General features: G+C 53.4%; 1 protein-coding gene across 3 annotated transcripts in view; it reads right to left on the bottom strand.

Annotated features, from left to right (window-relative positions):
• CDYL (chromodomain Y like) overlaps positions 1-27,264 on the bottom strand; it is a 101,076-nt gene that overhangs the window by 8,882 nt on the left and 64,930 nt on the right. For 2 of the 3 annotated variants that reach the window (XM_074348042.1, XM_074348040.1), the window contains exons 2-4: positions 25,441-26,107; positions 6,376-6,632; positions 4,947-5,119 (exon numbers count right to left, since the gene is read on the bottom strand). In XM_074348042.1, coding sequence (XP_074204143.1) covers positions 4,947-5,119; positions 6,376-6,632; positions 25,441-26,107 — 1,097 coding nt within the window. Of the gene's footprint in view, positions 1-4,946; positions 5,120-6,375; positions 6,633-25,440; positions 26,108-26,981; positions 27,186-27,264 lie in introns of those variants that run through there. The other variant, XM_010968603.3, reaches the window with a different exon arrangement.

Here is a 27,264-nt window from a genome sequence, read left to right as displayed (position 1 = left end):
GGGGGACGTAGAGACAAGAGGCTCACGGGCTGGTTTCAGATGCAAGGCCCACCAAGACCATCATCACCCTGGGACGCTCGCCCGCACAGAGTCTCCCCCCGAGCGCTGGGCAAGAGCCGAGCAGCCCTCAGGACAGCGAGGCCAGGCCAGGGCTGCCTCCACGGAGGCCGTGGGTTCGCTCACGGCCCGTCCAACGCCATCTTGGGAGCTGTTTTAGGAACAGGCGGAAAGGTGGGCACTTTCTAGTTAGGGCCAGCAGGTGCCGCACCACACTGGGGCTGTGCCCTCCTTCTCGCCACTGGAAGCTCATTCTGTGTTCAGAGGTTGCTTCTTGTGAAGACTTAACACGGGGAAGAAAAGGAAAAACACACCCAGAATGAATACAGGACAAGTCCTTTAAGCTAGTCCAAGTTCTAGATCTAAGCACAGAATTCCAATTCTAAACCCCACCCCCATCTTCAGTACCCAAAACAACAGTCTGGAAGTGCCCTACAATTCCGCAGTTTAACAGTCGAGCAAATCTGTTCAGATCGTCTCTGAAAATCAGGACTTAGCATCTCAGATAATCTCTCCTTCTCCCCAGATGCCACCACGAGGGGTCATATATTTTTTGGATGGCAGGATTGGGGGGGCGTGGAGGGCAGTGTGTGTGAACAGAGAGGGGGGAACCCCTGAGTCTGGCAGCCTGCAAGCCTTTGGGGACTGTTCTCGAAGGCCCCTGCAGGCAGTGCAGACCTCAGCCCACCCAGGGTCCCCGAAGGCTTGGGGGCACTTATGAGAAGAATTAACTCTCTGAAATGAACAAGTGGCAGAGACCTTCTCAATGGGCCCGAGGCCCCATCATAAGACCACACTGGGCTTTAACGACACAGAAAACCAGACAGCCTGCCAGACAGGTCCCTGAAGTAACCCTGGACCATCTACATGAAGCTACTTCAGCTCTGCTACATTTTGAGGACCTGGGGTCAATGACTCATGATGAAAATGCGTTTTCTATGCTCAGTTACCGACGAGTCTGAGGAAGGTAACGGCTGACTTGTCTCCATGATTTAAAGCAGACGTTCTCCCCAGAGTAGCTCGTGAACAGGGGCAAAGGAGAAGCTGTTCCAGGGCCGACATCTGGAAACCACGGACGGCAGGGCAGATTAAAATGAAAGAGTTGATCAAGACAGGGTAGCAACAAAGGGGCTCTACAGAGAAATGGTAAAAGGAATTAATTATTCCACGTAGCGCCGTTCCTTCTCATGTTACATGTTTGTATAAGCGGAAAAAAAAATCTGCTTCCAAAATAGTATTGCAGAATCAAAGCCTGCATTTTAACAGGCTGGAGAAAAACCTGTTTGGAACTGAGAATTTTCCTCCTAAGAAGATGATTTTATTTTTATTTTTGCTTGGAACGATCACTTAATCTAAAGCCCGAGGCTGTTTCCAGGAGGAGAGTGAACTAGCCAGCTCACTCGGGGGCGAGGACCGTCTCCGCTTCTGAGTGGACGCTGCCGGGCCAGTCTGCTGAGCTCTGAGACACCAAAGTGGATGTGGGCCGGAGAAATTCCTTTTGTGTTAAAACTCACAACGCTCCCCAGAAACCAACAGAGAAGTCCCCAGCACTGCTTTCCAGTTCAGCAGAGACCTCCCAGAGTCACAGAGGCTGAGCCATGTGGCTGCAAGCAAGTGCATTTTAAAACTTAAAACACATGAATGTTCAAATGTGCTCAGTGCAATGTACTGAGCATAAATGTCAGTTTCCTCTGAATTACCTGTGAACTGAGTGAAAGGCCGTGTTGGGAACAGCAGGGAAGGAAGGATGATACTTGCCACAAAATTAGTTAAAAAGGACTTAAAATTAAACAAAATCGAAATTCTTCCCATTCTTTTGAAGAACATTTACTACTCTACAGACATCACCAAGAAGCCAGAAAATCTCCTAAAATGAGAGCCTAGGAATTATTTGGGGAAACGAGGCCACCAGGGTCTGACGCACTAATGGCCAGCTCACCGCCACCTCCCAGCCGCGCTGTCCCGGCACCAGACCTCTGGGGCAGGACTGACCGGGAGCAGGTCTAGCCCGGGGGCCGCCGCCTCGCCGGCTCCACTCGCTCCGCAGCCCCTCTGGGAGGGGAGGCTCCTGGTCCTTCAGACATGAAGTGTCAGCTGCTGGTTTCTCCGACTTCAAAGCCTCACGTTGTAAGCTGACTTGTGATGACTCTGTTTCCATCACTAATGTGCGGGATTGTCTTACGGCAACTGACCTGCAGACTGGTCACCACCACCAGTCCCAACCACGGATAAGCCGCCACAGACACGTGATGATCTAATGTTTAAGTCTGACCTTCCTGTTCCCACTTTGCTTAGAAAACTCAGTGCGATGACATTCTTTGCCCCAAAGGTGTATAGAATTCAAGACAAGACACACAGAAACAAAGAATACACATACTCATAGCTTTAGGTGGATAAGCCAACCACAGTCACGTAAAAATGAACTTCGATGCAAGTGAGCCAGAGGGAAGGTTCAGGGAATCTGGTGTAACCGACTCTTGTTTTGGATTCCTGCCAAAAATATATTCATTTAAAGAAGAACCAAGAGGACTTTTCCTAGAGCAGAATTTGGCTTTTCCCTAGAATGCCGATTCAGATTTTCGCGGGGAGGGAGGAGAGTCTGGAGTTCCAGGAATGGAGCGGGCAGCTCAAGAAACTACACGCTGGAAGCCACCCAGAGCTCGACAGAGGAGCTCTCCCCGCCTGTCTGTCCTGACCCCGACAGCACCAGCCTTTGCTGCGGTCCCGGGCAACTCCACCCTGGAGGAGAGAGGGCTGGACTGGGGTTGGAGCACAGCGAAGGTCAGCAGAGGGGCTCAGGGGGCCCTCGGGGGCCAGAACCGAGGTGGACAAATCCTCTTTCCTTATCCAGCAGAGCCCCCAGGTCACACGAGTGCGTGGAAAGTCAGTGCGACCTTATGGAAAATACAGTCACCACCCTCTGAGGCTTTCGAGTCTGTATTTAAAAAATGAAAATTAAATTCCTGGGAGGGATGAATTAGGAATCTGGGATTTGCAGATACTAACTACTATATATAAAATAAACCAGGTCCTACTGCAGAGCACAGGGGATGACATTCAGTACCTAGTAGTTACCTATAATGAAAAAGAATACGAAAAAGATTGTGTGTGTATAGCTGAGTCACTGTGCTGCGCGCCAGAAACACAACACTGAAAGTCAACGATACTTCAATTAAATACAGAAAATTCAGTTACTGTAACTCCCCCTGGAAGGAAGGGATGGGTTAATAATGAGGAGCGTCTACCAGCTGCCCTCAAGTTACTGATGGTTTGTCAAGGAACTCCCTGCCCTGATCAAGCAGTTCAGTTTGAAACTGAGTAACCAGGTGGTCCTATTTAGGACACTGCCACTTTGAAATTATTTAGGGGGCCAGAAACAATGCTTAGTGAAATCAGATTTTTAAATTTCAAACTATATTTGAAAGAAGAGCGACTGTACGAAAGGCTAAGCAACGGCAACGTTCGAAAAGAAGGAACTAACCGCACACGCGTGTGCTTGCAGCGTGGGAAAACGTACTAACTTTGAGAATCACTGAAAATGTTATAAAGGCCGAGGCAACGCCCGTAGCCCCAAGATGGGTGGCTTCAGGGCTCCTCCGATGGGCTGTCTGGACCCGTGCCCGTCAGAACACCTGGAGAGATGTCCGAGAGTGATGCCCCGTCCGCTCCAAACCGAGGCAGGAAAAGGGTTCCACCCTCCTGATGGGCACCCCTCAAGCAGTTTAGGGGACCAGGAAGCCCAGTGCCTCCAACATCAGTGCTTGGAGTCTCAGCCACTTGGGGCCCAGTAACTAGCAAAAGCAGCCCAACTTCAGCTCTCCAGAAATCTGTGGATTTTGGAGGAGATCCAGCCAACTTTACTGCCACTCTGGAGGCCTGCGTCTCTCCAAACGTGTCCATCCTGTAAACTACAAAGACACACGAGGGTTCTTCAGCGTCACTTAGAGACACGACAGTTTAGGGAGGTGGTGGGGGGGGGCGGGCAGTACAACAGTCAGTCTGGCTGGTGACCGGGTTTCAGTCACTTCAATAAAAGTAGCCTCTGAGCAATCAGACTTTTTCATTACACGCACAGCGACGGGCATGAGCGGCGCGGGACGTAACTAAGCACAGACCCGCACGTGCTGGTGCAGCGTCACGGGCTTCCAGGGAAGGCTGTGCCACATTACGACACAGAGAGGCGGCTCCCACGACAGGAGAGACAAACATCCACAGTCACTCTGCTAAATGGAAGAAGTTGCAAAACAAAAGAAGTGTGATTCCACTTATTTGACAGAACTAAAAGACATGTATGTTGTGTGTGTGTGTGTGTGTGTGTGTGTGTGTGTGTAATACTCTTCTGAAAATGCTCAAAAAAGGTTCAGGACGTACAAATGAGCAGTGGATGCCTTGGGGGTGAGGGAAAGGGAACTTTTAGCTTTCACCTGTACTAGACGGCTTTCCGTGTGGCTGGGACTCGGGATGAACCTGACTGTCCTGCTGGTACTAAAAACCCTTCTCACGGGACGTTATGGAACTATGTTGTCGTGAAGCCTAGCCAGCTTACTTCAGGGTTGAGCAAATGGTGAGTTACTACGTGAAAGAGAATGCATCTTTACTCAAGGGCTGAGGCCAGGACCCACGCGCAGCACAAGGGCTGGGGCTGGGGCTGCGGCCGCGTGCGCTGCGTGCTCGGACCACCAGGGCACGTCTGCACACGCACTGGCCTTGAAATTAGTTATTTGCTCAAGGCCAGTGGGACTCTCTGCTGGCTCAGAGGAGACAGAGGGTTTGATTCATTCTGCTACCAGGTCTCAGTGGGGAGACGTACACTTCATTCACCGGTTGCTCAGGCCTGGCCTCTCAGGGCCTGGGTCAAACCCCGGCCCACGGCGGACAGGCGTGCGTACCTGATGGCCTCGGCCATCTTCGTGCTCTCCCGCTTCCTGTCGTCGGTTAAGCGCCGAATGAAGTAGATGAAGTCCAGGCCGCAGCAGAAGACGCTGCCCACGGCGCTGAGCAGCACCAGCTTGCTGTCATCGGCTGCAGCCGTGCTCAGCGCGCTCTGCACCTCCTTCATCACCTGCAAGTCACCAGGAGTTACGGGGGGCACAGGGTCTTCCCTAAAGAGCGTCCCAGAAGCACTTCTCTAGCGGATCATCTGGATCTGGAGAAAGTGCATCTGCAGCCCGCAGCTGTTCCCTGTATCTGCCACCAGGGACAGGGAAATCCGCAGGGGGAGGGAGCAGCTCATGGGCAGAGCGTGTGCTTAGCATGCACGGGGTCCTGGGTTCGATCCCCAGTGCCTCCATTAAGGGAAAAAAAGTTAAAAAAAATTAATTCACAGATTTCTTATTTTCTGAGACCAGACACTGGGAATAATGGGGACAGAGGAGCATCAGCTGAGCAACTATGGATGGGGAGCAACTAAGGCACCTCAGTGGCCAGTCCTTGAGGCCCCGGGAGGGGAGCCACAAGGACACCCACGGGGCATTTCTGCAGGCTGGGCGGCAGGTGGCACAGGCAGACAGCTCAGAGACGCTCTCGGTTCCTTGTTTTGCCCTTTTTTTTGACATCAGCATACCACGCTTGGGACAGAAACCCCAAGTTTGGTGCATACGTGAAGAACAAGCACACCAGCGTGGGGTCGTTTTAAAGGACGTAAAGCACTTAGATAATTAAATGAAGGGAAGGGACCCTGCAGTCCAGCAAGGTTCTGGGACCAGCCCTGAACTGCTCTGTCCCGTGACCCTGACCTGACACACCAGCCTCCTGCAGTTTGGTTTTCTTGTCTGGAAAAAGCCTGACCCAGGTGTTCACACGTGGAAAACAACTACCAGAACTTAAAATTCTACACATGATAGAGTGAGGTTCAGATACTTCTGATTTTTGATACTTCAGAGAACTAAGTTTTCACACCTCTGCAAGCACCAGCCTCGCGAGATCCCTGGAAGCGACATTTACCAGGTTTGATCAGCAACGGGCATGCTGAAACCACTGTCACCGTGAGTTCCTCCCCAGGTAACACTGAACTCGGGCCGGGGACGGTGGTAAAATACCCCGTGGGGCGGAACTCGGGGCACCTGAGTCTCGTCTGAACAAAGTCTGGTGACAGCTGAGGGACAGCAGGTGCACACACTTGGTAGGTGGCTCCAGGGGGCCCGAGGCTCCTGCCCTGGAGGTGAGCACAGAGGAACCCCTGCCAGCCCCCATTCGCAGCCCACACCCTGGAGAAGGTGGCTGGGTGTCCACACGCAGACCATCCCCACGAGTCCCAGGGAGACCCAGCGAGGGCCGGGCACGGGGGAGGCACAAACCAGCCCGAGAAACAGCGCTCACCTCCGGATTCAGTGAGTTATTCTCTGACGACTTGGTGGACAACAAGATGTGGGTGAAGCCGTCCTGCTTCCTGACGACGATGTCTCTGTATCTGTAGGCGCTCTCCGTCTGCCTCACGCTGAACCGCAGCCGCTTGTCGAAAGGCTGGTCTCTCCGGTCGTCAATGAACTTCCTCTTCCCGGCTGTCACGCCCGTGACCGACGCCTGGATGCTGGTCGTCCCGTTGGCTGTCAGCGCATCCATGAACGGAGAGGTACCTGCGGGAGTGGAAACCACAGAGGTCTGAGAGTTCCCTGCTACTGACTCGCTCCCCAGGGTCGCCTTTGAGTTACGGAGCCAGGGTTTGGGGTGCTCAGGCAGGCGCGTTTAGAAGCAGAACCCTGGGAAGGTCAGCTTTTAAAGGCATCTGGTTTCCTTCCGAGTCTGACAATGGACTCGCCCTCGTGCTGATCTTGCCTCGTAAGATAAAGACGGACAAGAACTGGCCCAAAAGAAGCGACAATATTTTGCTTCTTCCTATTTGCAATAAAAATTGCAATAATTGAAGACTGGAATTGAAAGAGAATGGGTCTCATGGAGGGTGCCATCCCAGGCTCGAGAAGTGGAAAGAAAAAAGGACACCGAGTTTCAAAGAAATCACCATCTTACTGCTTCATTATGAGAGCTGAGGCTGCCTGCCATCGAGCCGAGGTGTACTCCTTGGAGTGAAGACCCACTCGGCAAACACACGGTGCAGTCTGGGGGCCATGGCTGCAGAGCCCCCTCCCCGGCTGCTCCAGACTCCGGGGGGGTCCTCCCTCTGATGCCTGGGCCCTGGCTACTTATAACCTCTGTCCACCGGTCCTAATTCTACTACACTGTCAGACAGCTGAAGATGGCGCTCTCTCCTGCCACATGACCCCGGGTAACAGGGCCAGTGGGCGTGGGCCGGAGGCTCTGGCTCTCTCCAGATGCTGGGTCACAGTGGGCGGCACCTGCCAGTGAGCTAACATCGAGAGCTGCTTGGGTCTCAGGGTTACCAGCCCTGGCCTGAGCTGTCAGCTGGTGCGGGGTCAGAGCGGTGAGAAGGGCCCTGGCGACACGGGGAGGCCCGAGGGTGCTAGGTGCCTGCTGTCCGCTGGACAGAGCCCCCTGGCCTCGGGGCAGCCCTCCCACCCTGAGCGGCTCCCGCTTCTCCGTGACTCTTCGCTCCCTATTTAAAGTCACATGCTCCTCAGCTCCCGAGACTTCTCCTCGAGCCTTCCTTCCACAAAAGCAGGATTTCTAGGCTGAGGTCCACGGGGCCTTCGGAAAAAGCGCAGCATCTCTGAGGGAGCAGGTCCTCTGGAGCTCTCCGTGGTTCTGCAAACTTAGACATGGATTCTCGGCGGCTCGTGCTGACCAGGACGGTGGAATCTGGCTTTTGTCTCCCTGTCCAGCTTCACTGGCTCTCTGGTGCTATCACGGCTCCTGCTGACTGCAGACCCTGTAATCTTGTAGTGGCTCAACCACTACCCCCACCCCCGAAGGACCCTCTGGGGCCCACCTCAGGGGCCTCGTGACACCTGACTGTGCCCTACTTAGCTGCAGAAGTGCGCACAACAGGACTGAGCCTGGACTCACGGGGCCAGCACCGGGCTCGTCCCTCCTCACGACGCTCTCCTGCCGCAGGTCTGCCTCCCCTGGGGCCTCTGTCCCGTCCCCTCCCTCTGCCTCATCGTCCTTGACCTGGAGCTTCCAACGGCTGGTCTCTGCTCATCTGAACGGCAGCTCCAGTGCCACCTCAGACTGAGCTGCACCAACGCCACCGAGCTCCTGAGAGCAGGGTCCCTGTCTGTCTCGTCACGAACGGATCCTGGTGCTCGGAACACTCAGCCACCAACCCCTGACTAAACAGATGAAGGGAGCGGACCCTGAGGCGCCTTCAGCCCAGCCTCGTGCTGGTCAGGGGCAGGACCGCTGCATTTCAGAGAAGAAGCAACCGCTAACGACTCAAGTGAAAGGTTAACACTGACATTCAGGAGAAAGCATCTCCCGGACGGAAGGCACGTGGCACTCAGTGTGACTCAGGCCAGCAGCTCTGATGGAAACACAGGAGCAAACGCTGCCTTGTGAGCTGATGGCTCCTGAACACAGGAGGCGGGCGCCGGGACAATTGCGTGCCTTTCCGGGGGTGCTGGCGTAGAACTCAGCTAGGAGAAAACCCGTTTTAGTGTCTTTCCTGAAAACAGTTTTCTTTTAAAACATGCTGAGAGCAAAAAAGATACCCTAGGTTGTGTTCACCTGTTAAAATTCACTGTTCAGAAAGCATGTCCCCAAAACAAAACATGCCTTCTGCTTCCAAGCATGAGAGAGGAACAGGGTCTGGATTTCTGCACTGGCTCTGCACGACCTGCACGGCCGTTTCAGACACCGGACAGCAAGGCAGCACAGGACCACGTCACCATGGTGAAGGGGGCAGACAGCGTGAGCCCAAAGACCCACCTGGCCTCCTGCCTGGAGGCGGCGGCTTCCTTGCTATGGGCGCAGGGAGGGGAACCAGACACAGCGGGCAAAATGCTGACCTGGGGAGGAACAGAGACTGGAGGCGAGGAGGCCCAGGAGGCTGTGGTTGGTGGGGCAGGTAGCGGAAAGGAGAGAGCTACAGAGAAAGTTCCAGGACTGCCCAGGGAGCCTCTGAGTCCCTGCTGAACACCACTCTGGGCACGTGCAGGGCGAAATCCATGAGGCTGGGCAGAGAGCAACTTCTGGGCAAAGTGCGATGACCTGTGAGCTGAGTGGGCCGCCAGAGTTCACCTTAGGCTGGGGGTCCGCACCAGCTGGTGGGGAGACTTCCCTGAGCTCCCGGGCCCTGGGTAGAGAGCCCAGAACAGGCACGTACCTAGAGTGGAACGAATTTAGCTCTAGAGCAAAGGATCCTCGAGAACTCACCGACAAAGCTTAAAAGTAAGCCTGGAAAGGCTCAGACTCACGTGTTAGTAACAACGGGTTGTCAGAACAAACGCAGCGCTTGCAGAAAGCAGACAACGGAACCCAGTGCCCCGCCCCAAAATGTACACGTCACAAGGTGCAGGGACCCCAAATCACCAGATGCACACAGATGTAGGAAAACGGGACCCGCGGTCAAGATCACATCAGTTAACAGAGATCTAAAAGTGAGAGGTGGCGGAATTAATAGAAAAGGACGTTTCCCAAAGCTGTTACACATCACCCCGAGGTGCTCGAGGGTTTACTTAAGGGACAACAGGAACGTACGAGGAAATGGGAGGTTAGAGGTAAGGATGTCACTGGATGTGTTTCACAGATTAGGTGCGACACAGGGAAGATCAGAGGACTTGGAGACACAGCAGGAGATGCCAAATGAAGCAGAGAGGAGGGAGCCGAGGCAGGGAGGGGGCGTGTCGGGCACACGGCTGATCTGAGTCCGAGAAGGGGGGTGTGTGTGTGTGTGAAAAACACGTGCAGAAACAGAGGCTGGATGTTTTCTGTATCTGATGAGAACCCGAAGCCTGCAGACCAAAGCTTACAAGCACCTCTCAGGGTAAACACAGAAAACCAAACCAAGGCACACCATCACCATCCGCTGCAAGCTGGCGACACACGAAGATCTTCAAAAGCAGGGAAGGGGAGAGAGAAAAGACAACAGACGGAACAACGTGAGAACACTGTATGTTTATCTTTCAAAGTACACAAGACAGAAGGAAAGGAAAGGCACCTTTACAGTGCATAGACCGAGGGGAAAAAGTCAGCTCGGACACAGCAAACATGCAGCAAAAATGTCCTTCGGGAACAAAGGAGAAATAAGAACCTCCCCACACAAGAGCTGAGCGAGTCTGCGGCCAGCAGGCCTGCACTGGACGAAACGCTAAAGGGGGCCCCTGAGCCAGAACCCGTCGGGCAGCAGCCTGGATGCGCACAGAGGAAGGCGGGGGAACGTGAGCGGAACGCGCCGCGCGGGCTGCACGTGGAGCTTAACGGGAGGTGGGAAGTATCAGCCGAGGGGCCGGACCACAGAAAAACCCCTCCCTTGCTTTCCAACCATCCTGACAGCATGGACAACCACCACTTTGTGCGCACCATGCAAATACACCAGAATATCAAGAAACGGACAACTTTCTAGAAAAATATCAATTCTCAAGACTGAACCACTGACACAGTAGAAACAAAAAGAAAAATGACCAAGGAAAGACAGAAATAAAGTTACTAAAAATTACCTCTGAAAACCATCCTGGGGCTAGGCCAGCAATAGAAGTTAACGGTCTCAGAGCACCCAGAAAAGAGGGAAATCTACCCAAATCCACTTCGTGAAGATAACTTAACTCTGACGTCAGAACTTGACACAGACGACACAAATCAGAACCACACAAGACGTGACTCATGACTCGTGGCGTCACGATACCACACCATCCTCGCCGCCGGTAACTCCTGCCACCCAGCCCGGCGCGGGGAAGGGCGCTCCCGCACCTCACAGGCAACCCTGGCTTCGTATGCACGCACGCGTATGTAACAATGAGTGTCTATACATGGTACATACTTTTTTTTTTTCGCAAAAGCCCTAAAGAGGGTATTAGCAAACATAATTTTGAAACAGTGGTAAAATACACATAAAATTTACCATTTTAACCATCTTTAAGTGTACAGTTCAGTGACACTAGGTACACTCACACGGTTGTGCAACCACCACCACCACCGTCTCCAAAACGTCCCACCTCCCCAGCTGCAGCTCTGAACCCACCGAACACTGACTCCTCATTCTCCTGGCATCCATCACTCTATTCTGTGTCTGTGAATCTGAGTGTTCTAGGTCCCTCACAGTAGCAGCAGCACACGACACCCGTCCTGCCGTGCCTAGCTCGTCTCAGGTCGCGCCCCATCTCCGAGGTGCGCCCACGCAGCGGGCGTCAGAACTCATTCTTCTCTAAGGCTGAATAATATTCCTCTCCAGTATTTCCCAAAGACCACATTTTGTTTATCCGTTCATTCATCAGTGGACTTTGGGCAGTTTCCACCTTCGGCTTTTGTGAATGATGCCACACGTGCACACGTACTCACACGCGTGTACAAATACCCGAATCCCCACTTTGAGTTCCCTGGATGCATACCTGGAAGTGGGACTGGTAATTACACAGATTATACAGAAATGTCTCTATCTGTTGATATGGAAGTGGAACATATGGTAATTCTATGTTTGATTTTTTAAAAAGTTATATTTAATATTTTCTTAAACTAGCTAGAAGGTGTCTAATTAGCAATTACAATCAAATTCTTGGAGAAGATCCAAATCACGGGGTGGACCGTGGTCACTTCCATCTCTTTGCTAAATTTCTTTGGTTTTCTTGGGACGGGGAAGCAGAGGAGACAAGGATGGAAAATGCTTTATTTAACTGCTGGAGAGGGGTTAATACAACCAAAGGAAAATCACACAAAGACTTGTAGCCAATTCTGAGGCTCTTAGTCTAGAGGCAAAAGCCTCAAAATACAAGATCTGTTTCTCTCTTTACGGCCAGGAATCTCGCTCTCCCGGCCAGCGGTGCGCACGTTTCCCGGAGGGGAAGACCCCGTCCTGCTGCGCTCGTGCCTTTGGTCCTGAGCACCAGCTTTGCTTTTAAGGACGCTCAGCGAGTCTGCTGAATGACATTTTTGACAAGAGGAGAGTAAAAAGAACTGAGGATTTTTGTTCTCTTGAAATAAAAGCATTCTGATTAGCAATGTCACTGTCAACTACACAAACAGCTACCGTCAGTTCAGGGCGCGACCAGAGACCATCAGGAGTCCTTGGCTGGGTTCTGGAGTTTCCGGGCATAGAGGTCAGTCCTCTGCAGCCCTGCTGTACGTGTTAGAGCCTCTGTCAGTTCAGTCTCCACTTTGAGCTGAGCTGGCTCCTCACAGAGCACCATCCCCGAGGGAAGCTGGATTCCTAGACCCCGAGAAGCACGGGTCCCTGGGGGGCCAAAGGACTCAGTTCTTCAACACGAATGGCAGAAACGCAGTTACAAAGCTACTGGCACCAGCATTTCAGAAGGAAAGTCAAGAATGCCGAGGAAATGGAAATCCTTACAAACGAAGTGTATTATTTCACGAAGTTAATGGGAAACTTTATTCAAGCACGATCGCTTTCATTATAGATACAAATTCAAGCTATTAAGTTTAGTTTTACTTATGACAAACTTAAAGAAATCACTAGCATCAAAAATCCTATCAGTCTCAACAGGGTAAGTTCCTAAAGTAAATCCAGCAAGACAGGTGGAAGTTCAAATTCAGTGCCTTTTATCTCCCTTATCAGTAGCTTTGAATATTGGTAAGGAAAACAACAGCAAAAATCTTCAGCCTAGGTCATCCAAAAAAGGAACAGAAAATAATCAGACTCACACCCTCCTTTAGTGCCGAGACTAGGATGGATTAACCAGAAAAACAAGAACAGAAGGCTACCAGTAACCCCCGCGGGGCATGCTCCTTCAGCGGTGGAACTTGCTATGTAATCATATCTACAAAGGCTTTATTTCCTGCAGAAGTGACTCTATCTTATTTGACACAGGACTGAATTCTCTCAGTACTTTTCTTCATGTTTATCTTGACTTTAAGAACCAACCAGTTTTTCAGTATGGAGATTCCTTTAAAAACTAAAAATGGAGTTACCCTGTGGTCCAGCAATCCCGACCCTGGGCATATATCCGGAGGGAGTTCTAATTCGGAAAGACACCTGCACCCCAATGTTCACAGCAGCACTATTTACAACAGCCAAGACACGGAAGCAAGCTCAGTGTCCGTGTGTAGATGGCTGGATAAAGAAGCTGTGGTGTGTGTACACGGTGGAACACCACCCAGTCATTATGAAACACACCAAGATCGAGGAAAAGGTACAACTCATTGTCAAGAAACAAGGCCAGCAGCAGAACCAGACTCGGAGACGACCCAACGACTTGCACGCAGGGACATCACAGTAACCGCGGTGCACGTGACAGGGTCTGCAGCAAAGACCAGAAACTGTAAGAAAAGTCAACTGTTCAAGCTAGAAACAGCAACAAACCCCTGGGAGAGGGGAGAATCTGATTTCCAGAGTTGCCACATTATTTTAAAAGTCTCGTTTTCAACAACAACTCAGAGGACACACAAAGACACAAGAAGGAACAACCCCCCGATGCGGGGAAAGAGCCATCAACACGAACCGTCACCGAGGGGCCAGACGCTGGACTGCACCGCGGACTGTGACCGGCTGGTTCAAACATGGTCAAGAATTAAAGGAAAGAATGTCAGAAGAACTAAAGCAAAGCACGAGAATGCGCCTCACCGGACAGCATCGCTGAAGGGGGATGTTTAAAAAGACAGAGTTTCAGGAACAAATACGTCTATCATTTATAACTCTAGAATTAGAAACAAAGAGTAATTTAAAAAGAGCCCTAAGGTATTTTTTTAAATTGAGGTAACATTAGTTTATGATGTTATGTAAGTCTCACGAGTGCAGCATCAGTGTGACTTCTGCACACACGGCAGCGTGCTCGCCACCAAGGTCCACAGCCTCCATCTGTGACCACAGTTACCCCCCTTTACCCCCCCACCCCCTCCCCTCTGGGAACCCCCCAATCTGTTTTCACTGTGTGTTTCTGTTTTGTCCATTAGTTTATATATTTTTAAATATTTCATAAATGAGTAAAATCATACAGTATTTGTCTTTCTCCGTCTGACTTACTTCACTTAGCACAATACCCCCCAGGTCTACTCATGCCGCCTCAAGGGGCGAGACTTGGTTCTTTTCTCTGGCTTAGTACTCCAGTGTGCGTGCGTGTGCGTGCATGTGCGTGTGCACATGCGTGAGTGTACCTCTTGTCGGCTCTGTCCAGTCGTCTGCTGAGGGGCACTCGGGTTGCTTCCACATCCTGGCCTGCGGGTCCCACGCTGTCTTAACTGCAGTATCTTGAAGGCTTGACTGGTGGGGGACGTCCTCCCCCCGGGTTTACACCGCAGGCGGGCAGCAGCGCCCAAGTGGTATAAAACTTGCCGGTTACGCACTGGCCAAGGCAAACGAGAGATGTTCGTGGGAGAGCTTCTAGGAGGGAACGTGCGAGAGCACTTTGGAGATTTAAGAAATTCGCTTAAAGGGCCCAAAAAGCAAAAGAAGGAAAATATGGATCCGTTGGAGTACATTAAATGAAGAACTTGTGTTCACCAGAAGACCGTCAGAGAATAAAAAATCAACCACAGGCTGGGAAAGGCCCCTACAACACCCCCAACAAAGAGATGGCACCGAGGACAGTGCACAGAGTACGCAGGGCCTGGGGGCTCAGAACACAGAGAGAGTATCTCAGATCACTGAGAAGCCGCCCCTGGAGTATCAGCACGGCTTGTTTGTGCAGGCAGGGGACTGCAGTGAAGGGGAGTCTAGGGCACTTCCAAGGTCAGAGGTCAGGGCCCTCACTCTGGGACGCCAAATTGTGCCCCCAAAGGTGCAGGGGTGGGGAGGACATGGAAGGAGAGAACATGATGACCAGCCAACAGGCTAGTCCAGGGGTCTGCAAACCAGCGACCATGGACCAAATCCAGATTGGACCCAGCTACACTGTTCCCTACTGTCGGCGACAACTTCCAGGCTCAACAGGGGAGCCGAGTATTGTACAGAGATCGTATTAAATTATTAAATTCAATAAATTTAAACTAAAAAGTAAATAGAGCTGACCCTTGAACAACACGGTCTGAGCTGCTCTGGGCCACTAAGACGCAGATTTTCTCAGCAGTAAATGCGACGTGGAGGAACCGGGGACCCAGGGCCGAGCGTAAGTCCTACATGGATTTCCAGCCATGCAGAGGGCTGGTGCTCCTGCCCCCGTGGTGTTCAAGGGTCAACTGTAAGTGAAAGTACACATCAACAACGCTGAGATGCGTGTTTGTATCTATGTCATTGTCAGGTCTGACACACAGCGCTTAATTCTCTGCGGTGAGAGGAGTCAGGTATGGTGCTAAGAGCTTGGAGACAGGAAAATAAAGGTGCACCTCGCTCCCGCCCGCTTCCCCCGTCACTGCTCCTTCACGATCTCGTGAATGCCAGTGCCAGGAGGGTTAAAATATAGCACGAGCTCCTCAGAGGGCGGGGCTGGCACTGTGCGTGCTGGCCTGAAAATCCAGGCACCTACAGTTAAGTGCGGGGGTGGGCTTCCCTCCTCGGGAAGGCAGGTGTAGGGGGCACATTACCACACAATGTCAGTGCTGAAAAGAAAGAAAGGAAAGGAAGGGTGACCCCCCAGTGAGTACGCGTCGCCGGGGTAGTTAAGGGCGCACAGCACACCTCCATGTGGGTGTGAAACACTGCCTGCCGGAGGGTTTAGTGACTCAAGACGTCTAAGGACCACCTGGCGGCCCCGATGGGAATTAAAGTTTCATTCTTTCAAGGATGGAGGGGAGAAAAAGACAGACAGGGGCAACCTCACAGGCCGGGCACTGTCCTTATAGGACTTCAAAGCAGCAGAAGGTTTTAAGCTTAAGAACACTGGGCCCAGGTCCTTGGAGAGGCAAGGCCGGAGGCCAGCTGACCCATCCCTCCAGCCTGCTGTTCACAGGCCACCTCAGGGAGAGATGCCCTGAAACCAGGCGGAGCTGGGCCACACGGGGACAGCGGCTGGGAGCCCGGGGCCGGTCTGCCGTTGCTGGGCAGCCAGCTTGGTCTGCAGAGTGGCAGGCTGAGCAAACCGCATCCCCCAGAGCCGACTGCTGACACGAGCATCCAGCTTTGGTCCGGACGAGTGTTTCTCAAACTGGGGCCCAAGGCCGCACTATGCAGTCTGTGAGGGGAGAGGCAAGGGGCAATGTCTGCTTTCACCCTGTGACCACCCACAGGGCCGGTGGCGTGCCCCTTCCCACTGGGCAGAGTCAGGCTGTCACCAAGGATCCCCCGAGGCTGCGATTCTGAACTGGTTTCCACACGATCATGAGGCAGGCCCGCGCCCCCCTCTGCCAGGGCCCAGGTGTGCACAGCGTGCGGCGGGGCTGAGACCCGCGGGACTCGCGGCAGCGTCTGCTCAAGGTGCTCCCCGCGTGCGGGCGGGGCGCGCCTGTCCACCACGGACACCGGGGAGGGGCGGGGAGCACAGAGCTCAGGGCAGAGCCGTCCACAGACCTGCCGTCCACAGACCTGCCGCCCACCTCACAAAGACCAGAATCACATGCTGAAGAAAGAGAGCATTTAATCCAACACGTCATTTCACAGATGAGGACAAGAGCTGCTTAGAGGCTGAGACAGAAAATGGACCTCGGCACGGACCCTCAAAATGTAAAGCAAAACCTCGAAAGCCACACTTGCTAAGGGACCTAAATACCACGTGAAAAGTAACAGTGATTTTAAAATCCGGTTTGAGCAGTGAGAGCAGAGCTGTATGGGGGCTCTTCTTCCAGCTCGCCGACAAATCAGGGTCACAGACACGGCTGCCGTGGCGCTTCCTGCCTGCTCCGACGGCCCACTCTGGAGCAGCACACCGTGGTGACATCCCAGCGCTCAGGGATGACCCGACCACTCAGCCCCAGTTTCTAACGTGGATCTGATCCGTGATGACGAATGCAGCTCTGCAGACAGCAGTGGCCCCTCCCCAGGCGGGTGTGGACGCAAGAACCCCAAGGTCAACCTGCTCACCCAACACACACGAGAAACCCCCCGGGAAAAGCAGGCTGCTTCATCACAGGTGGGAAATTTGCAAGCACAACCCCATTCCCCACACAAGGCGAAACAAAGCAGAAAGCAGACCGAGACGTTTTACCCCATCGAGTGAGGTTAGTCTGCAAGGCCACAGCACAGGATCAAACTTCTGACGGAAAGGGAGATTGCTTCCCTTTCTCCCTCTCAAGCCCCTAAGACAGCCTGAATGCCAGGCCCTGGAAATGCTGCAGCTGAAGTCACACTCCGGATAAGACATCCCACGTTCCAAGGCCGGTCCTGCGACCCACGGCCCCACACCTGTGCTGCGGCCTGTGAGACCGGAGGTGGTGTGCGGACGGCCTGGTCACAGCTCCGGCGACATGGTAATGAAACAGCACGAGCTTCCGAAATAACGCTGACAACGTTCACGTATGCTGCACAGTGTTCCCACAAAGCCAGGGCCATTTAACTCTCAGTAGTACAGGAAAAAGCCGCCAGGCTCGGCTGAGAGCGTCATCCAAGGAAGAAAACGCGACAATAAGGGGCTAAGAGGGATACGCAATTTACAACCGGATCAGCAAGATGAAGAATCACCCCTGTCCACTCAGGGCTCCAGGTAACAACGTGCGTCACAGTTAGTACCAGTCACGTCGCACACCTGTGTGGCACTTACTGGGTGAGATGCAAAGCCGCCCTCCAGGACCGACACGCAGCTCAGTGAAGACGGGGCACACCTCCCCACGCACCGCATCTCACTGTGTGACTTACGATTTAACTAGAACCAGCAATTTTTTTTTTTAAAGCTCTAATCCTTGTAGAGTCACAGGAATTGTGACAATGGCAGTTAACACTAGAAATGGCCCCGTGAGCTGATGCAAGTTCTCCACCGTTAGGTGTCCAGCACCTCAGAAGCCAGCCCTGGGGAAGTGAGGGGCCTGCGGACGTGAAACGAGGCTCAGGGCTCCACAGCCGTCACTCCCCACCCAGACGGAGCCGAAGGCGTCACTGATTCAGTTCTCAAAAGCAAACGGTATAACTCCCTGTGATTACCTACAAGTAATGCAGGGATTCACCCCCATACAGACTGCCCCCAACCACACCCGTCCCCAGGACCAAGCACGTCACCGCAGAAGAGGCACTGAGACACTACCCTCCTTGGGGGCAAACCAGGCCTGTCTTAGGGGCTGGGGAGAGGCAGCACCCACACTCACACTGGATCCCGAGTACTCAGCTGGGACTGACCTCGCCACGGGGGACAGTGCCTTCGATCAGCCAGGACTCCTCGGTGGGCTTAACATTCCTCACCCAGCGTCGGGGCTGGAGAGGACAGAACCCACCACACAAACTCACGTAAACTCAGCGCCAGTAAGACTGGGGTGCACAGTCATTTCTGGAACCGCCCTCCAGGTAGCACTGGGGGTAGGTGGGGTACATCTTGGTCTGGCGAGGATGGTGGTTACCCCAAAGGCTGCACCCGAGGACAGGAGCACTGATGCCGTGGTGCCGTCAATGACACGGGGACTGAGGTGGTCTGCTGGTGACAAAATGTCTCTATTCTACCGTGTGGACTATGGGGCGGGCAGGCGGGGGGAGCCACACCGAGCCCACGGCTGCATCCCCAGTGGCCGGTACGGTCCTAGGTACCACCTGCAGCCGTGTGAGGAGACACTAAGTCATTCCCGTCCTTCCTCCTGACCGCACATGCCTCTCCGCCTGCTAACCGCTCCTAAGTAAACCGCTCCTGCGGACAGGAGTTAGAGGTGACCAGGATTGAGATGACCGGGCGGGAAGGGGGCAGTCTTCCATCGTTTTGAGAACTTAGTATGTTCCCACTGAAAAAGCATTTTTAAGCACAAACAACTCTTAAATAATGAAGCAGGGAGGGCAGACCAGGTGTTACCATGAACAAACCTGACTACAGAGCGCCCTCTGCCCAGAGGCGGGCGGTGGCGGCCTGGTGAATGAAGCGCAAGCAGCAAACCCACCGCCCTGAGGAGCCAGCGCGGCGCTCGGAAAACACCCGGAAGAGAAGGTTCGTTGGAGGTTGAGACGTTAACTGCTTTCTTCGCATTTCTTCTTCTGCATGTCTCGGCAGATTCCATTCACGGTCCGGGACTGAGAGGCGATCAAGTCAGATTCTTATCACTAGGCGAGGCGGGTACTTACTGTATGAGAATTGTATGTTTTATGAGTTTCTCTCATTAGAAGCCATCATTCCAGCGAGAGTGAGTCTGCACAAGGACGAGTTGATTGTAACCTCCTTGATGGTCTGGCCGACGGCGCCCACCGTAGGGAGCGCGGCCTGGGAGCCCAGGGCTGAGCCCCGCGCCGCGGTCTGGCTCCACACACCCTGGACCCGGCCAACCACTCACCGGGGCCCTGGGGTCAGACAAGAGAGCTCCTCCCCGGCGCCCAGCAGTCTCGGGCTGTGTGTCATCCAGCTCCGAGTTCTCAGCTCCCAGCACGGAGCCTGGCACACAGGAGGTGCTCACTGGGCACATGACGAGGAGGCACCGAGCTTCCGTCTCTCCTGAGCGGCGGCAGCTGACTGTCAGCAGGGAATGTATTCAATCAGAAACTAAAGGCACGGTTTACAACATGCCTTCAGACCAGAGAAAAATCCACTTCAGAAACTCAGAGGTCACCAAGGACAGATCATCAGGAGCCAAGCACCGTGCCCGAAGCCAAGGGCAGTGACCCCAGCACACCCGGCTCCAGGTCTGGGGGCCCAGCCACAGAGAACGGGCGAGGCGAGGCAAGGCGAGCCCAGCCCCCGAACCGCCTCCCAGGGGGACAGGACCCGGAGGCTTCTCCCGCCGCGCCCAGCACCTCTGCAGGGAGCGCTGTCACCGCCGCCTGTCTGCCGATGCCGAATGCATTCTTTAGCTCGGTTTTGCAGATACAACAATTTTCTATTAATTTTCAATAGAGTGGGACACGGAAGAACTAAACAGGAGTCACGAGTAGGTTCTAATGTGGACCCGACTGTCCCCCCAGGTCTGCTGAGTGGCTTTCACCAAATCGCCTTCCCTTCACAACCAGCCTCGCCCTTAACACACGCAGGCCCTGACGGAGGAAGGAGCACCTCGGAGAACTCGGGACAGAAGAGACAACGTGACAGCAGGCTCGGAGGTGAGCCTGGATGGCTGTGCTCTGTCCATACAGAGCTGCTCTCATCCCTGAGGTCCAGGATGTCCCTGGAGGAATATTCTGGAAGACTGGTACCCTGCCGCAGGTGACAGCAACAAACAGGGGATGCAGAAGATGAGGGGGACGCGTGACAGGTGTTCTGCTCCCACCGGTTGGCACTGACAAGAGCGAACACTTTACAGAAGGATTTCACCTGCACATGTGATGCTTCCTCTTCGGCCCTGGTACCAGTCAGTTACAAAGTGCAGGAGGAGCAGGAGCTGTAGTCGGAAAGATGCTTTTCTGACATATGACCTAAGGAACCTGCGTTCTTTTTAAATTATAAAACTCCAAGTTAATAATACACTTTGTTTCAAAACTGAGCAGGGACCATAAAATTGATGGAAATTAATTTGAGGCTTTCTCATTACACTGTTGTAAAACCCCTTAAGGCAGAGACCAGACAGCCCCTTCACTCTAACCCGTGGCATGGAAGTCCCAGCCCCTGCGTGGGGGCCAGGAGAACCAGGAATCGGCGAGGGCTTCGCACGTGCGCTCACAGGGGCTCAGACACCCAGAGACGAGTGTGGTCCCACACGCGGGGGAGGGAGGGCGGGGGGCAGTAAATGGGGAAAAATACAGATAATCGGTGGACGTGGGAGAAGTGGATGTAGGGGTTTCTTGTTCTGGTCTTTCAACTTCTCCGTACGTCTGAAATCATTGTCAAAAATACAAAAATCAAGCTTACAGCTTCCAAAGGAGTGAGGCAGAGATGGGAGAGTCTTAGAAAGTTCTCCAGGATCTGATGTCAAATGAAAAAGACAAATCCAAGAAGATTTATGTGGTATGGTCCCGTATCGAAGAGTATGAACACACAGAAAGAAGCCTGCAATGACAGACCATTCATGTCCCGTCTGGGGACGTAAACAGTACCGAGGGGAGGAGGTAATGGTCTCCCTTCCCTATTTTGCTCAACGTACTTCTAAATTACCTGTGTAGAAACTCACAGTATTTACAGATTACTTGTGCTTACGACAGGAGGCACATTATTACTTCCGTTAACATCAGTGAAACATATTCATTTACAAGGAAAATACTCACACTGTCTGTAGCTGCGGTGCTCACCCAAAGGATGCTCCCAGACCCGGGCGCCTGCAGAGACGCGGGTGTGCAGGCGGACGGGAACCAGAGATGCTGTGACAGGTCGCCAGCCTGAGGCCACTCTAGCACCCTGAGGGCGGGGCCCGGGATGCCAAACCAGGGGCGCGTCAGGCCCAAACGCCACGGCGCCCCTGCTGAGAAGCACTGACACGGAATCACCAGCAGCAGGTGGGGTGAGACGCCAGCCGCACCTGTTAAACAGAGCGGGGCCATTCCTGTGGATGCGAAAGTACTCCCAAATAAGACCAGAGACCTAAGTGGTGGGACCACACGACAACTGCGAGCCCACCGACGTATTCAGAAGATGCGCATGTTTGTTACAGCTTCTGGAAGGAAAAAGCTGTTAGCAGAGGAGGTGGGGCGGGGTGGGGGCTTTTATTCTTCCTTTTTCCTTCGAGATGTTTTAATTATTTTATGTTTCTGGTGATTTAAAATTTTTAATTATAATATTTATTAAAAATAATTTACAGATGCCTAAAGACAATTTTAAATCAAAATGTCAGGAAAGCATAGGAACTAAATCTATTTAACGATAAGAACCTAAAAAAATAACAAACACAATTTAGTTGTGGATTAAAGATCCAATATCTTATAATAACCTATAAGGAAAAGGAATATACATGTACACACATAACTGAATCATTATGCTGTACACCAGAAACATATTATAAATCAACCACACTTCAAAAAGAAAAAAGAAAAAGGAAAAAGTTCGCTAATAGCATTTTCTCAAATGTCATACGTGTGGAATGGTGATCAATTATATATTTGAATTCAGGAAAGAACAAAGTAATGATAATTCAACTTTTAAAAGCAATTGCTTCTTTGGTGGGATTAATTTATCAGGCGATTAAAAGAGCACGAAAACATTATCATTTACTTATTAATAGAAAGAGCAGGCAGCTGCATTGCCTGAATTTAAAATTTTTAATATTTCTGAACATATAGTCATTTTTCCAATCTCTGTTTCCTACTGAAAACAGTTAAACACCAACACACACATATGGTTATTCTGTAAAAGTCACTGTGTGTGTGTGTGTGTGTGTGTGTGTGTGTGTGTGCGCGCGCGCGCGCGCGGGAGAAAATTCTCCAGAAACATTCACTCTTCTGGGTAACAGACATTAAATATTTGTTGCACTTGGTGGCAAAAATATCCCAACACGATTAATGTTTTGAACAGGAGATGACGGTTCATTTCCCGGTGACGCCCCAAGGAGCTGCTTCAATTCATTTTAGAAAAACAAATCCGTGTGGCTCTAAAGTGAACGTGAGAGGCAGAAATGCACCTGGACCGACCAGCCAGCAGGGCCTCAGCCCCGCTCTGCTCAGGAGGAGAAGGCTGAGGGCGACCAGGGGGCTTCCTGGAGCATTCCTGTGGCCCTTGTGCGCTGTCAGTTCAGTAGCAAGCCCTGCCCCTTCCTGCCCCTTCCTGCCCATGTAGTGTGGCCCAGTGAGCAGGCCACAGAGGGTGCGTTACGGCCTCCTCTCCAGCGAGCACCGAGCATCGAGCATCCGTGTACCTGCATCCCAGCACCAGCAGCCTCGGAGCCCCCGCCACACAAAGGCCCTGCTCCGGGCGCCGCAAGACCACACTCCAGTGGGGGAAGAACAAAAGCGTCCTCTACAGGGTGGGGGAGGGAAGCAAAGGTGCCCGCTGATCTGGCTGGGCGTCTGCGGTGCCGAGCTGTCCGGGCACCACTGCGTCCGCCACGGCCATGCGTTCAGAGAGGACGTGCTGGTTCTTCTCTTAATCTGCAAGCCGTGGGGATGTCCCCACCACTGCCCTAAAAACACTCCTGGGGGCTGCCGGTCGTCCCCTCATCTGAGTGGGGAGCAGATTCTCAACCCTGGACTCGGGGCCAGGAGAGAAGGGCGGTCACAGGGGCTGGAAATCTGTTACCGCCACCCTAGCCCACTGAAGTCCACAGAACGAGAGAGAATCATTAAAGACTTTACCCTTAATGTCCCTCGTGGTCCTCCCCACAGTCACCCTTAGAGACACCAAAGACTTTTTGAAATGGTAAGAGTCATAAAAAAGAAAGTCACCAACTCCTTATTTAAATAGAAGCCTTGACCTTCCTTATATATAAAACGGAAGGCTTTTGCCGAGGGCAGCCAGCCCTGCGGAGCTGTGCTAAGTGCAGACGTGGAAACTCACGGGTCAGAGTTTTGAAGATCATGAGCACCGACAAGCTTTGTGGACAGAGGGGAACCACAGGGCCTTCTGTACCCCTTACCGCCCCCTCCAGTCCTGCCCCAGGACTGTGGCTTCCTAGAGCAGGGGTTGGCAAACTTTTTCTGCTAAGAGCCAACTGTCAATCTTCAGCTCTGCAGGCTACAGCCTCTGTCACGGTGACCCAACTCTGTCCCAGCGGCTGGAAAGCAGCCACAGGCCGTACGTGAACCAACAAAGGAGACCGGGTTCCAATAACACTTTCTTTACGGAACAGAAATCTGAATGTCTTATATTTCCACGTGTCACGGAGTAGTACCCCTCTTGATTTTTTTCAAACTTCGGAAACGTGCAAACCATCCTTAGCTTACGGGCCACTTGGAAACAGGCCACACAGGGTTGGCCTGCGGGCTGCAGTCTGTTTGCAGCACCAGGGCCCCCAGGGGCCTGGCCCGCAGTTATCCCTAAAGAAGGTATTTCTCTACCTACTGGAGGCGGCCAGCAACAGTGAGAAGTGAGAAACATCACGGCCTCCCTGCACTCAACTTCCCTGGCTGTGAAACAGAGCCTGCTATTAGACGACGGTCAAGTCTCTCCTGAGCCTCCATGGGCCTTCCTGGGATAAGGTCAGAGGGAGCTGTGCCCAGAGCAGGTGGGCCACGTGCTAAGTCTGCTCGCATGAGCTGCAGGTGAAGGCCAGGAGCCGCGATGAACAGCAGTGTCCGGGCAAAGTGACAACTGGGGACATTGGCAGGGGGGCCAGGGCCGTGCAAAGGGAAACCCAAACTTCAGGAACCATCCCCCTCAGTGCGACACGGGCCCAAGACCAAGTCTGTGGAGGCAGCACAGCAGGAGAGCCAGAGCGGCGTCTCAGGGGCACATCTCACTGGAGGAAGAGAGCCCCCACAAGCCGACATCACCCAGCCTTGCCTCCTATTATCCTGCTAAGTGGGGGCTGAGGGAGATGCACACAGGTGCAGAGGACCACAGCCCTGCAGTGCGGAGGGCGGGGCCCGGGAGACTGAGGACACAGAGCAGATGGCCTTGAACCAGAAGGAAGCAGCGGAGCTCCCGAGGTGAGGGAGGGAGGGGGACAGAGGTCCTGGCGGAGGGGAGGGGGCACTGACGTGGGGAGAGGGAGCTGGGCGGGCAGGGCAGGGCTGGGCACAGCTGCTGACCAAGGGGATGGTGGTACAACCAGCCTGGTGACTGGGGACCCCCCCTCCTGGCCAAGAATTACAGAAAATGGATGGAACTGTCAAAAGGCAGGAAGCAGGGAGACCAATTAGAAAGCTGTGGATGGTTCACATGAGACAGTGTGACAGATTTCTAGAATCAGGGGGGCTAGCCCGGCACGGGGAAAGCAAAGCGCAGGGAGGGAGGCCGCCCGTGCTGGTCCCAGCTGTGCTGTCTCAGGGTCAGGGAGGCCACCAGACCCCCAGGGGCAGGAACAGGGAAAATAAAACAGAAAACACCAACATGCTGATGGACTCCTCTGAAAAAGAGATCCCAACAGTCGACTGTTTCAGAGACAAGCCCAGGTCCCCGAGGCTGCATTCAGCAACGAGACCCTCAGTGAAAGGCATTTCTGGTCATCGAGAGGGGTCAGCAAAACAAGGATCGTGACTATGATCAATACTGGTCACACTCAGAAAAGCCAGACAGGCTCCGAGCACGAGAGCCGGGGCCTGAGAGACGCCTTGATGTAGGTGGCTTCAGAACGAAACCAGCAGTAAAAAAACCCGTAAATGACTGAGAGTGAGACACTGTTTAAATCAAGTCAACGTGCTGGTGCAGGGGGTGGACGGTTATGAGACAGACAGCCCAGGCTGACTTCAGAGGCCAAGGCCGAAGCCTCCAAGTAAAGAAGGGGCAGGCTGGCGAAAGCCCCCAGGCCCCCGTGGACGGCACCTGCCGAGAGCAGAGCCCGCAGCAGCCCCCGGGGGGGGGGGCGCCCCCACCCGGGAGCATCCCCGGGCGGGCCTCGAGCTGCCCCGGCACTCACCTTTCCCGTTCACGGCTAAGCCCGAGGCCATGGCCGCAGTCACGGGGCCGGACCCTGGAGGCACCAGCGGGTGTATCCGGGGCCGGCTCCCCATCCGCGCCCGCTCGGCGCCGGGGCCCAGCAGAGCTCCCACTGGCTTCTCGGCCGCCGCCTCCGGCGCCACCGTGTCCTCCTGAGCCTGCTCGACCGGGTCCAGTTTCTCGGGGCTCTCGCTCTGAAAGCCGTCCACCGTGGTCCTGCTCTTGATGGGGCTCTTGGGCACCAGGATCTTTATCCCTGACTTGGCGAGGTCCATGTTCTTGCGGGTGGACAGGGATGGGGCCGTGTTCTTCCTGAACTTCTGGCTGGCCGCAAACAAGGCGCTGCTTCTGGACTCGGGGTCCTTGCCGATCACGAGGGGCTTCGGGGAGGCCTTGGAGAAGCTGCTGTTGGTGGACCTGGAGACCTGCTTCCGCGCGCTGTTGGGCGAGGTCCGGGGGGCCCTGGGCAGCGCGCCCTCCCTCTGCCTCTCGCTGTGGCGCCGCTGGAAGTCGCGGATGTACTCCTCGCAGTTCTCCAGGTGCTGCTCCGGCTCCCACGTGTCGTCCTCGCTGCCGTAGCCTTTCCACCGAACCAGGTACTCCGTCTTCCCCTTCTTGTTTTTCCTCTTGTCGACGATCCTTTCCACCTGTGTGCAGAGGAGAAGAGAAGCGTGTAAACAAGTCATCTGGGGAAGAAAGTGCCAGCGGAGCAGCAGAAACCATAAAAACCACAACAGGCGATGCCAACGGTGACCGCCTCCCCAGACGAAAGCCTGAAAACAGAAGAGGAACGCGGTGTTTGGGATTCCAGCAGTTTCCTTGAAATTTGGTCAAACAAAATCCTCGGAATATATGGGTGTGCGTTAGGTAGCTTATTTTTTTAGGTGCTTCAAAGGGGGCTTTTATCTTTTACACTGAACACTGACAGTCTGAGCTGGTTTTCACAGTTGCAACTGGAACAGAACCAGTCGTCTCCAGCCTTCTGCCCGGTCGTCCTCAGGCTACCGACAGCAAACACGCAAGAAACAGCGCGGCCATGGTGCCTGCAGAGCTCTGAGCGGGGGACCCGGACCCGCCCACCCAGGAAACGTGGTCCGTACTGCAAGTGTCACTTAGAAGCACTCGGTTAAACTTAAAAAGCTCAGCAGAGGACTTACTGCTCTACTGGTACTAAAATGGTACAGATCAGTCAGGTTATTTACCTTCAAACCTAGGTTTTAACTAGTTTTACGCTGTCCTCTTTAAAGGGAGATGCTGTTAATCTTTGAATCTGATGATCAACACGCCCCACACCACCTTTATGAATTCACACAGACTTGTCATGACACAGTTATTACTGTGACAAATTCTACTACCTCGACATCCTAAGCGTAAATGGAGATCGCCTATGACTCGTGTGAACAAAGTATATTGACATACTGCCCCCCACGTTACTGGACAAACACTTGGAATCTGCTGGCACCCCTCCAGGCAACACAAAACCCACAGCCTGGTTCCCGGGAGGCAGCACGTGCCTCGCACCTTGCAGGTGGCAGCCTGCAGCCACACGGCAAGCAGCTCTTCAATTAAGGATGCAAGGTCTAAGTCCATCCGTTGTCAAGGGCATCAACACAGCTCTGGCAAAGTTACAGGTGAGGTCAGGTGACACGACGACGTATCGAGTTCTCCAACATTGCAAAACAGCAGAGGCCCACCGAGTCCAGCTGCAGACGCTTATAACGGGAGATACACGCCACCCCACCCCAACATTTCCCCTGCTCTCAAAACCCTCCTTAAACTCTCCAATACATCCACCTGGGGTATA

The sequence above is a fragment of the Camelus bactrianus genome, chromosome 20, assembly GCF_048773025.1.
Source record: "Camelus bactrianus isolate YW-2024 breed Bactrian camel chromosome 20, ASM4877302v1, whole genome shotgun sequence".
In the NCBI taxonomy this organism is placed as follows: domain Eukaryota; kingdom Metazoa; phylum Chordata; class Mammalia; order Artiodactyla; family Camelidae; genus Camelus; species Camelus bactrianus.
This window is presented reverse-complemented; position numbering and strand designations above follow the sequence as displayed.